The sequence below is a fragment of the Dendrobates tinctorius genome, unplaced genomic scaffold, assembly GCF_039654945.1.
Source record: "Dendrobates tinctorius isolate UK_male_01 unplaced genomic scaffold, ASM3965494v1 ptg000044l, whole genome shotgun sequence".
Taxonomy (NCBI): domain Eukaryota; kingdom Metazoa; phylum Chordata; class Amphibia; order Anura; family Dendrobatidae; genus Dendrobates; species Dendrobates tinctorius.
The window spans coordinates 22,084,543-22,097,383 of NW_027361712.1; the positions used below are offsets into that span (position 1 = coordinate 22,084,543).

At 46.7% G+C, this 12,841-nt stretch overlaps 1 protein-coding gene across 1 annotated transcript; it reads right to left on the reverse strand.

Moving 5' to 3' along the window:
* Nucleotides 1-1,138: 1,138 nt before the first annotated feature.
* On the reverse strand, nucleotides 1,139-6,737 carry PSMB5 (proteasome 20S subunit beta 5). The gene is made up of 3 exons (XM_073575450.1): nucleotides 6,499-6,737; nucleotides 2,906-3,212; nucleotides 1,139-1,655 (listed from the first exon to the last, which is right to left on the reverse strand). The coding sequence occupies exons 1-3, from the start codon at nucleotides 6,676-6,678 to the stop codon at nucleotides 1,366-1,368; spliced, it is 777 nt and encodes a 258-aa protein (XP_073431551.1). The 5' UTR covers nucleotides 6,679-6,737; the 3' UTR covers nucleotides 1,139-1,365.
* Nucleotides 6,738-12,841: the final 6,104 nt, after the last annotated feature.

Below are 12,841 nucleotides of genomic sequence, written 5' to 3' on the forward strand. Positions count from 1 at the left end.
AAATTTCATTCCCTAGCAGGACTTGGCACCTGTCCACACTGCCAAAAGTACCAATTCCTGGTTTACAAATAACAGTATCACTGTGCTTGATTGGCCAGCAAACTCGTCTGACCTTAACCCCATAGATAATCCATCTGTGAAGAGGAAGATGAGAGACACCAGACCCAACAATGCAGATGAGCTGAATGCTGCTATCAAAGCAACCTGGGGTTCCATAACACCTCAGCAGTGCCACAGGCGGATCGCCTCCATGCCACGCCGCATTGATGCAGTAATTGATGTGAAAGGCGCCCCGACCAAGTACTGAATGCATTTACTGAACATACATTTCAGTAGGCCAACATTTCAGATTTTAAATTAATTTTTTCAAGCTGGTGTTATAAAGTATTCTAATTTACTGAGATAATGACTTTTGGGTTTTCATTGGCTGTAAGCCATAATCATCAACATTAACAGAAATAAACACTTGAAATAGATCACTCTGTTTGTAATGACTATATAATATGAGTTTTACTTTTTATAATGAAGAACTGAAATAAATTAACTTGTTGATGATATTCTAATTTAGTGAGATGCACCTGTATGCCTGCTTTTTGCAATTCTTTTTGTTGCATCTTTTGTTGCTGTGTAATGTTCAATCATTTACCTGCAACAGAATTCTGTTTTTTTTCCAGCAAATGTCTTCTAGTCATATAACACCAGTTTCACATGATTATTATACCTTCTATGCTCCAGACACTATTCCTGGCCCAACCGCCGGTCTCCTGACCCAAACTAACTGGCTCATATATGCCTAGGAGGCTACAATTTAAGTCAGGAGACAGAGTGTAATAGGAACAAGTGAATTCAGCCTTATAGGCATGAGATATATAATCTCTTCGCATATACACGCCGTGCAAAACCTTTGTATCTACATAGTAGCAACAGGGGAAAACATTTTTTACGAATTCCCATCCCATTCACACACAGCAAAGCAAGGTGGCAAATATGTTCCTTTAATTGATAAAATTAGTGACTAAGAATGATCATGATGAGAAAACTCTTTTTTTTACCCTAAATTTTTTTGATGGTAAATGATGAATTTCAATACCCAAAACAATAAGAAAATTTTTATGCCACAAAAATAAGACATCAGAGGGACTTGTAAAGAAAACATTTAATAAGATGGTATGCAGCAGACAATATTTAAGGAACCTTGCTCCAACTCCAAACAATAACCTATACTTCTGAGATAAAAGCAAAGAAACTTGTTTAAAGGAGTGCAAAATCCCTTCCTTCCCCCATCGAATAGCCATCATATTGTGGTAATTCAAACAGGGTGGTAGTACAGCCTCATCAGTATCCCCATTTCCTAAACTCATCATTTCAGCAGTCAGTCATCCCCTTGTACTTCTCATGTAGGTCAGCCACATCGTCCTGTGACACACGCAGCCATCCATCTTCTTTCACATAGTAGAGATTCACCACTCCACCCGAGTACGCATCACGATATGTCGCCTGGTATATGGCGCGCCGTGCCAGCTCTTGGGCTTCTTCGGTTTCTAGGTCATAGTTGTATCCTCTATCCAACACTCCGTAAGCATACATAGAGCCGGAGCCCACGGAGAAGATCGAGCCAGACACTCTGTTACCTTCACTATCCACATAATAAAGACCTGTGGAAAGAGGAGTGGGTTAAATACAAGGTACTTACATTTATTGGACTATAACATTCACCCAGAAGTAGACAACAGAAAAAAAAAAATGTCACACTAACTCTTTCATGGTAGTCTACAGAAGTGGAGGGATTAATGTCACCAACAGTGGTGTAGAGTAGTGCTATAGGACTTGAGAGGGTTAATACACTGGGTCTATATTCCACAAAAACTTGTTATTACAGTATATTCCAGTATTGACACCAACCATCTCTCCTGCTAACTCTCTGTATTATCCGAGATGAGGATCAATGTGGATAAATGTGGCATTATGCATCTGGGCATCATATGTTCTGGCAGGAGTCAAACTAGGAGAGCCCCTTGTACAGAGGGATCTGAGTGTACTATTAGATCACAGACTAAATAACAGCATGCACTATCAATCAGTGGCTTCTAAAACCAGCAGGATAGTCATTTACTAAAGGGAACCTGTCACGTGACATTTTTGGTTAACAACTTATATTTAATAAAATCATGTGTCTATGACTTCCCAGTTTTCTTAAATAGAAAGGGAAACCAGGTACAGGTGATAGTCACTCTAAGCCTGTGCGGTTAAAGGGATCACAAGGCCACTGGAGGAATTTTTAATGGATGATGGGAAAGCTAGAGAGTCAAAAAAGAATTCTTTTAGTTGGCTATAAGTCTGAAGGTGCTGGCCGGCATTGTAAGGGAAGCTCCCTACATGAAGCGGAAGTGCTTTCCTTACAATGAGAGTGGAACATGAAGGCCTGATTAGGACTTTCAGCCCACCCCTCAGAGGGGACAACCACAGGCGATATATGGAGTAAGGGACAGTTTCTCCAAATGCCCGGACTGATCACATATATCACTGCCAGGCAGTGGGAGAGTGATGTGGGTGGCTATGGGCAGCAGCTTACTTCTCTCAATTATCACGCTGAGTGCTTAAGGAGCAATCAGTCTAATTATTAAGAAAGCAGAAAATTAGTGCGTCTTATAGTGAGAGAAAATCGTGATTTCTACAATCCTATGAGACTTATGCCCACAGGATCCATTGAGGAAAGCACATCTAGAGCAGAGAACGCCTTCAATTTCTATGAAGACCACAGCAATGTGCACATGTTCAGTGTTAAAAACGTCAGAGAAGGAATAAGACCTGTGTCTTCAGCATGGCCAGAAAACCACAAGTCTCGTCCCCATAAGACACAGACCCAATTACTAAGAAAAAGCCAGGAATACAGTTCTCTACCTACCTGGTCCTCTTTTGTCCCAGCCACAGATCATGGTTCCCATAGACAGGCCCATGCCCTTGTATTGGTACACCATATTAGCTAGAAGTTTGGAGGCTGCAGCCACAGATATACGCTCCTTATTCCTAAGTTCATAGATGCGGCACTGACGGGCAAGGAGCCTCTCCCAAAAACTACAGTCAGCGGCACCACCAGCCATTGTGCCCAAGAGGTATGGGTTGATCTCGATAACTTTCTTCACGGTCTGGGAGGCGATATAAGAGCCAGCTGTAGCTCTGGAGTCAACAGCCACGATGACGCCATGACGGAACTGACAAGAGAAAGGGACACATAGTATAAGCAGTCACCTTATCTATTACGGTACGGGTAAATCAATATGGATGTATATATATACACACAGGCAGGGTTGTTCTTTTATGGCTAAAATTGCACTTATTAGTTATTACAAATCATCTCTGTTCTCAGAGTGATATTTCATTTTATTGTTTACCGCTTGTTGCCTAGGTTACTGCCACCTCTGCAGCCTACCAGCGGTGGCCGATTTTCTAGGTAAGGAGCGCAGCATTTACAAGCTCTTTTAAATTAGGCTGTGTTCACACACAGCGTTTTTTTCCGCATTTTTCCGCATTTTTCCCGCAGATTTACCAAAAAATCCGCTCAAAAAACGCTTAAAAGAAGCTTCCCATTCATTTTAATGCATTTTGCACTTTTTGTGCATATTGCTGTGTTTTTTACCGCAAAAAAATGCACCATGCTCATTAATTTCGCCGTAAATTCCGCATTTCTGGCTATTTTCTGTGTGTCTGGGGACACGCGGAAAAAATCGTGGCAAAAATTGTGGGGAAAAAAACCGCGCATTTTCTGGGAAGGAGTCTGGTTTTTATGCAGAAATTTTCTGCATACGTGTGCACATAGCCTAAAGCATGTAAGCATTGGTGTAAAGCCGGGCAGATCACCAATAGCTGTCAATCCTGCTCATGTGAGGACACCAAGACATTTTGGTTTAAACTTGGGGGGAGGGGGAAAAACGTTGCAAAAATTGAAGGTGACATTTTTTTCCCCACTTGCTCAGTTTCTATGGGTGAAAAAAATGGTGCAAAAAAACTGAAAAATGACATGCTGCACTTGGCAAAAACACAAGCAGTTTACCCAAATGTCAAAAAAACAGCGGTGAGGAATAAGGCCTCTTAATTGCCACCATTTTAATACATTTTGGTGGTTCAGGGGTTAAAACAAGGATTCGTATGTATATTAATACTATGTAAACGGTCAACAACGCTCTTCTGCCACTTCACTGAGGGGTCAGTGTTCCTGCTCCAGTACTGACCCAGCGATCTCTGGTAATGGAAGTGCCAACGCTCTGCAGATTGTTTATCTATATGATTACATTCTTACACCGTCTCACAATGGTATATTAGATAGCACTTTAAAAGCGGAGACTGCAGACAGTGGACGGTACGGCCTCTAAGCCTTACAATGTGACCACCTGTCAGGGAGAGGTGGATGAAAGTACAGGTGACTAGATTGTATGCTGAGAAGATATAGCTCTACAACCATAAGAAGGCTTAAAGGGGTTGTCCACTACTTGGGCTCTCATGCAATTGTTGTGACATGTGACCCCAGCACCCAACCAGCGCCGGCGTCACTGTCTCCGCCTTCGGACAAATCGATCATCAAGAGTAAGTCCGGGCAGCAGCTGCTCTCACTTCCTCTTCATTTTCAATTCGACAGGAGGATGGTGACGCCCGCACTGATTGGGTGCCGGAGTCATGTGTCAAAACAGCACGGGAGCCCTGGGGAGAGCGAGTGCCGACATCGTGGGAACAGCGCCAGCACGGGAGGAGAGTATAGGCTTTTTTTTATATTATTAGGGCCGAACATGGGGTATGAGAGGGGGTTGTCCAAGTAGTGGACAACGTCTTTAAGGTTTACCTGACAGCTGATACAAGAAAAAGAACCTAAGGCATTCTGTAATGCTGCAGATAAGCCCCTGATGTAACCTGAAAAATAAGAAAAACGAATTCTATTATTCTCACCCAGGGGCGGTCCGAGTCGTTTTGGACTGATGGGTGTCATGGTCCGGTACCTCCCATCTTCTGACGGTGAAGTCCTCTTCTTTGCTTCCCGTCGCAGACGTACTTTTCTGTCCTGTTGAGGGCAGAGCAGAGTACTGCAGTGCGCATGAGCCGGGAAAGGTCAGAGAGGTCCGGCGCCTGCGCTCTGCAGGACTCTGCTCTGCCCTCAACAGGGCAGAGCAGTGTGCCTGTGCAGGAGCCACGACAGGAAGTAAAGAAGAGGACGTCACTGTTAGAAGATGGGAGGTGCCAGACCGGACCGCGATACCCATCGGTCCAAAACCGGACCCGGACAGCCCCTGGGTGAGTATAATCTAGCTCATTTTTCTTCTCTTTCAGGTTACATCAGGGGCTTATCTACAGCATTACAGAACGCTGTAGATAAGCCCCTGAAGGCAGTGTTGGCAGCTGGAAAAATGGGGTGACAGACTCCCTTTAAAGCTGGCTGGGCTCCATGCCTCTCAGATGACTAGTCCAAGAGGCACACAGCTACTCCCTACATCCTTGAATGACACGTTTCTCCTTACATGTGTGTATAGGAGAGAGATGCCACCCAGGATCGGCCTGGTTGACGTGCACGCCTGAAATGAAGGCGTCAGACCCAGATTCAGGGAGAGGGAAGAGCAGTGTGCACGGAACCACGTCGGCCAAGCATGGCACAGGAAGAATTAGAGGAACGCTCGTTCCAGCTCCTGCAGTCGGCTAGAAATTCATGTTTTATTAGAAAAATGTAAAATGGTAACACAGAAAAACACACGTGGCAGAAGGAAAAAAGCGACACGTTTCATACGCTAATAAGCAGTTTTGCACACAAAAACGCTTTACTCATTGCTCTAAAAGGGATTGTCCACTACTACGATAACCCCTTCCTGATCAAAATGTCTGGCCCCCACAAAATAATAAAGCCTACACTCCCCTCCTGTGCTTGCCCCGTTCCCGCGGTGTCGGCTCTCGTGCAGTGTAGTGACCCCCCACCCAATTAGCGCTGGCGTCACTGTGCCTGTCTTCGGATGGATTGAACATGACGAGTTAGTGCGGGCTGCAGCTGATCCATGGCTTCCTCCTCTTCATGTTCAATCCGTCCCGAGGACAGGCACAGTGACGCCAGCTGTGATTGGGTGCCGGGGTCACAACGCTGCATGAGAGCAGACACCGCGGGAATGGCACAAGTATGGGTGGCGAGGCTTTATTATTTTATTGGGGCCAGACATTTTGATCAAGAAGGGGTCGTTCTAGTAGTGGACAACCCCTTTAATAAGAAAAAAAAAATCCACCCATAAATCGTCCCCCCCCCCCAAAAAAAAAAAATAGATATTAAAACACTTAAAAAAAACATTTACAAGAAGACGCTTCAGGGGAATACGCCGCAAATCGGTGGCGTTACCTGAAACGATTTTCACTTGAAAACCTAGTGAGCGTCACCAGATGGGAAAAGCCAGGAGTGATCACCGCTCAGAGTGCACGATGATGACTGCACAGGCACCAGCTCTAGCAATGGCCCCCATCACACACACTGTGTACCTTGAAGGCCAGGGTGGTGGTTCCGTGCAGAAACTCAATCCCGGGTTCCGCCGTTCCCTGCCCGAGGCCAGGCACCACCTGGAAGCTCAGCCCTCCGGGCTCCAGGCCGCATCTCGCCGGGACGTCCCGGGGTCGGTTCCACAAAGAGCCCTCAGAACTAACGATACTTGCAAGCGCCATGTTCCTTGTGTAGAATCAGAGCGGCGTCCCGTGCACTATTGGTTGGCGCGTCCCTTACGTGTGACGTCATGGTGACAGTGCAGTATATGCCGCCATCTCTGAAAAGGGCATGACTAGGTTGAATGCAGACGAACTGTTTGGCGCCATGTTTGATGAGGGCGTTGTGTAGGCGGAAGCTACTGCTTCTTGTAAAGAGTTAATATTAACAACAGGGTCAGTGTTGGACCATCTAATCCAATATCGCTGTGTAAACTGGAAACCTGAGTTAATGAGCTACCAGTGTTGCTCTAGCAACCAATCAAATAACTTCTTTCATCTTACAAAAATACCTTCAGTAAAGAAATGAAAGCTGTAATCTCATTGGTTGCAATGGACAAACCCTCCACTTTCTGTCACTGTCCTCTCCATAAGGGCTTAAACAGAGTATATACTGTATATATGTACTGGACGTGTGATTGCCCACAGACCGCAGACTGACGCCTGTCATTCAATGGGGCTGTTAGGGTGAACGATTTGTCTCTGCTCGACTGTCTGTGCCAAAAAATTACAGCATCAGCCTGCACTACTGTCTTGTGTCTATTGGATGAGACTCACCCACTCAGATTTATGGGTGCGTTAAAAAAAAGCGATCCCACACGGACAATCTGCATGATATCCCATTTTTACAGATATATCTCTAGCTACTGAACCCGTTCTGCGCCCGGGTTACAAACATTTTTATGGGCACATTTCCGGCGCCATTTTTGTAAAGACAGTCTGCAAATTTCCATTTACAGGGTCGTCAATGAAATGGCATCGGATAGCGCAGAATACACACTCTCTGACTCCATTTTATTGAAGCAATGTACTACAACGTCAACATAGCAGTGCGCACGCGCCGGCCACAGGGACAGTGGCGATGGGCTGTGTATGCACACTGCTATGTTGACGTTGTAGTACAGTACCTTAATAAAATGGCGCTGGAGTCTGCACATGCACATACCACGCTATCCAACGCCATTTTATTTAAGACTGTATATGCAAATTCACAGACACAGAGCAATATGCGCATGTGCTCACTCCGCCGGTGCCATTTCATTGAAGTACTGTACTACAAAATTAAAGGGATCCTGTCATCAGAAATAACACTATTAACCTGCAGATGTGCAGTTAATCTGCAAGTTAATAGCTTTATTATGCTGCCCGACGCCTGCATGCAGCCGAATGCAACTGGGAGAAAATGAACTATATTCTCCCCGGCAGCATTCGGTACTCAGTCATGGAGGTGGGTGGTGCTCTGAGTATACAGAGTGGCCGATATAACCGTGCCCCCAGCCCTGACTGATATTGGCTCTACATTGAGGCCATCTGTCAGGGCCAGGGACACGGTTGTTCTCAGAGCATGACTGACTGATGTCCCGAATGCTCCCCCATCTTGGCATATGCTCCTCCATCTTGGTATATGCTCCTCCATCCTGATATATGCTGCCCCATCCTTGTATATATGCTCCCCATTCCTGGTCCCCCATCCTGGTATATTCTCCCTCATTATGGTATATGCTCCCCCATCCTGGAATATGCTCCCCCATCCTGGTATATCTACCCGATCCTGGTATATGCTCCTCCATTCTGGTCTCCCATCCTGATATATGCTCTTCCATCCTGGTATATGTTCCCCCATCCTGGTCCCCCAATCTCGTATATGCTCCCCCATGCTGTTATATGCCCCTCCATACTGGTCTCATCCTGGCATATGCTTCTCAATCCTGGCATATGCTCCCCCCATCCCGATATATTCTCCCCCATCCTGGTCCCCCAATCTGGTATATGCTCCTCCATACTGGTCAGTCATCCTGGCATATGCTCCTGTGGCGCCCCCAGGAGTATGGTCGCCACAGTGGCATTGCCTTCCTCCTAGGGCGTGTGATGTCATGCTTGGAAGCAATAAAGGATCTCTCTGTCAGTTAATTACAACACAGCTCCCACTCCAGGCCAGCAGAGGGAGCTCTGAACCCAAAACTGGGGGAAGAGCTGCTCTCTGAGGGCCAGGAAGGGGAAATTAGGAGTTCCTGTGAGGAGGGCAACGTGTGTATGGGTCGCCCTCCCAGGGCTGTGGGGTACTCGGTACCGGGCTGGTGTCAGGGGGATGTGTCACAGCAGTGGTGACCCGGTCCGTGGCCCTGGGCGCCCAAGTCAAGGGTGGTTTGTGGTAGTTTATGTGAATAGTTTGTGACGCCACCTGTGGTGTTCGGCAAGGGAGGTGTTAAGCCGACGCTGCATGCAGATCTGCTGGGACTGATGGTGTGGTGCAGCAAAGATGGTGTAGCTCCCCACAGGTGGAGCTGTAGTCCCAGGGCAGTGTAGGTGCTATGGATCAGGAGAGGCGCAGGATGGTATGGATGCTGGTACTCAGATGTAGCGGTGCTGAAGGTGTTAGCGCACAAATAAATGGAGGACACCAGAGCTTGCAGTTTCAAAGCTTTACTCACAGTTCGTGGTACACACTGGTGCCTGCCTCCGCGCCATGTCCTCCGGGGTAAAGACTTAACCAACCTCCCGGGCAAGTCAGGGCTCTCCACTAAAAACACTCCGCCAACATGTACCTTCCTGAACGACTCCGCCAATGCGCCTTGTGGTGTGAAGCACTCCAGTACTTAGTAACCCTGGAATGCCTCCTAAGAGATGTTCCTAGAACTCTACTTGCACGGCAGACAGCTGTAGCCTGCTTCGGGGACGCCTCACTCGCGGCTCTCTATCTGTGTTGCTGTTGGGCCTCAAGTCTTGGATGGGAGTAATGCATTTACAGCAAACTACTCCACCGGTGTCTGCTGCAGAACCATAAGTGTCCATACAACCTCGGGGACCGGGCCCCGGCCTTGCGCTGAGAACCTATAGGCAGGGTTCCTCTTCCAACCAACGTCTCCTCTCTGTTCTCTACTCCTTCATTCAGTACTATTCTCTCTTTCCTATGGATGCTAGGTTACAGATCAGTGTCCTTCTTCCTTCCTTTCTTTCCTGTGCCAGCTGGCTCAGGTCACTGAGACAGCTGCAGCACTCCTTCCTCCATCCCTTCTTCCAGGGATCCTCACTCCTCTCCGAGTGGCTTCCTCCCTCAGTCTCTCCACTGACTGACCTGTAATTCTAAACCTTCCCAGTCTTTTAGGTAGATCTAAACTCCATCCACCTCCCAACACATCCAGTGTTCCAAGCAGGGAACCACCAGAGGTGCTCTGCTACTCTCTAAACACTGAGCCGCAATGTGGTTGTGCAGAACTATCTTGTTGTGTGGGGTGCGAGTGTTGGAGTGTGGAAAGGAGCTCCCAACTTACCCAGACGGTGGGGCACCACACCTTAGGAGAAGGTGCAGTACCTCTGTGGCGACTGAGCCTCAGGGGTGCCACATACCTCCCCGTTAAACACAGCACGTCCGCGGGCTGCAAGGTAAGCAAAGTTGACTGCAGAGAAACATACAAAAAAATTTTGTAATGCAGAGCAAACTTTTCGGATACTAAGCTTCCTAATATAGGAGGTACTCATTCTTGAACGTTACCAACAATTCTATCTAAAATTCTAAGTAAACAGTGCAAATCTTTCTCAATTCAAAAGTGCTGTACTCTGTAAACATTTCTTTATCATCTTTCTCTCTTCTAGATGTAAGACGCTGACCGCAAATACCTGGTCCGTCACCTGTCACTTTCAATTCTTTATTCAAATTACTCATCTCTATATCAGACATTCCTAATTCTTCTAGTAAAAGCCATTTCTCAGTTACTAATACCCTTATAAAACACATTATCAAATACTTTTCAATAAAACAGTTAAAAGATTCTTGTAAGTGCTGGACACCGCTCCCAGCCGGGATTCCTTGCAGTGTCCTTAGAGGTAGAAAAGTGTCCATGCAGAACATTATCTTCGCAAAGTGTCTATATGTAAAACCAAGAAAGGGCACCTAAAGAGGTGCAACTATTTACAAGGAAGTTTGTGATACACTCCAAGTTCATGATCACTGTAGTTCAAATGAAGAAACGCTGCCAATCAAAAACTAGGCAACTAAGGTGCTACCAGAGAGAAAAAAAACCCAAAAACATGATAACCAAAAATGGAGCACAACTGGTGCAAACAAACCCTCCTGGGTAACGAGACTTGTATTAACGCTTATTAGTGCTGATCCCCTCCGGGGGTTCTGGAAGCTGGTGCACCGCTACCAGATTAAATACTTGCAGTGTCCTCATCCTGCGGGGACGGTATATCAGCTATTTTTGCAGGTACTTCTGCTGCTGCTGGTGTCTCAGCTGGTGCTGTCGCTGGTTCCTCAGAATCTGACTCCTCGGGTAGTAGCGGCAGCGAGGGAACAAGGTACGCTGCCGATGGCATGGCAGCGGTTGCAGGCTCCGCAGGGTCTGCCTGGAAGAGGTCCGGTGCAGCAGCGGCGGGTACCGGTGTCGCGGGCACCGCAGGTGTAGGCCCCTCCTGGGCGCGCTGCAGATTCAATGTCCATAGCGCTTCCGGCCTCAGTTGCAGGCGGCGCGTCAGCTGAGCAATCTCGTCCTCCAGCTGCTGGCGGTTCATCGTGGAGATGTGGTCGGAGCCTTCAGCCATGGCGCCGGGGAGATCCGACTCAACCTCCGCGCGCTCTCCAGGCCTCCTTCCTTCTCTCTCCAAAATGGCGTTCTGGCATTCTTCTTTCTGCCTCCGTCCCTTTCCCGCCATTGGCTTCTTCTGCCCTTACTTCCGGGGGTGGCGTCTTCTTCCAGCGCCTCCATACCAAGCCAGTATACGAACCCCTAGGGGGGTGGGCCATGTAGCTGTCACATAGTTTTATGCAGGGGTGGCATTTATGTACATGTAATCAAAGTACATGTATCTAAGTACGCTGGCAGTTATAACATGGCTGAATCTAACGCGCATCTCTATTCTCTTTATACAGGTATTTAACTCTTTCCAGCAACTTCACTGAATCCTGCATGTGTTCAACCTCTATCATTCATCTTTGCAGCATATATAATGGTATATAGTTATTTCAACTCACCCTGCTTGTCTCCTTATGCTATTGAGGTCAAGTAACTTTTCAAAGTGGTTTATGATCCATGTAGGCCTGGACACTTGTTTATCTGCTAAATACATTTATTGTGTCCTGCTGTCCTAACTTAGTTTGATTGATTGCTAACGAGTAAGGAGAAAAAAAAAGGAAGATCTTAGAAGTGGCCTTCTATAAATTCCGAGCTAGCCTGGGGAAAGCATTTATGCAGGGGTGGCATTTATGTACATGTATCTAAGTACGCTGGCAGTTATAACATGGCAGTTAGACAGGGCAGGAGACAGGTAAGACACATAAATATATCTCTTCCCTGTACATTTGGGCAACCCCAAATATTTACCATATACATTTGTATAATTTATATCCTGGCTGCTGCATTTATAAACATTCACCGCCTTGGTATTAACTCTCTACACTCCGTCCATATTGGCCCCTCACTCCTTTCCTTTCCTATGTATAGCACTCACACTCTTTTCACTTTGATAAATTGCACAGATCTATTCAGTCCCACCATTCAACATCAGAGACGCTCTCACAAATCACTTAACCATCTGCTCACTCTTTCTATCCTCCTTCTCCTAGTCGCAGGAGACATTGCTCCCAACCCTGGTCCCTCATGTTATAGAAAGTCAAACCCCCCAACTGCTACACTCAGAAATCCCTCTAATCTTATTAATATTCCCTGCATGCCATCTGTCTCTCTTAAATGTGCACTTTGGAATTCTCGCTCAGTGTGTAACAAACTCTCCTTCATTCATTACTTTTTCCTTTCTAATTCTCTTAACCTCCTGGCTCTTACTGAAACCTGGATTCAGCAGTCAGACACTACCGCTGCTGCTGCTGCTCCTTCATATGGGGGACTACACTTCTCTCATACCCCAAGATCAGACAATAGAGCAGGTGGAGGCGTTGGTCTGCTCCTATCATCAAAATGTACCTTTCAGGTTATCCCTCAAGGTCCATGCCGTCAGACTCTACACCCCTTTCTCCATGTGAGTGGCAGTGGTATATCGTCCTCCCGGCCCCTCCCTTCAGTTCCTGGATCATTTTGCCACTTGGCTTCCACATTTTCTCTCCTGTGACATCCCTTCCCTCATCATGGGCGATTTCAACATCCCCATTGCTCTTCCACTCTCCCCATCTGCT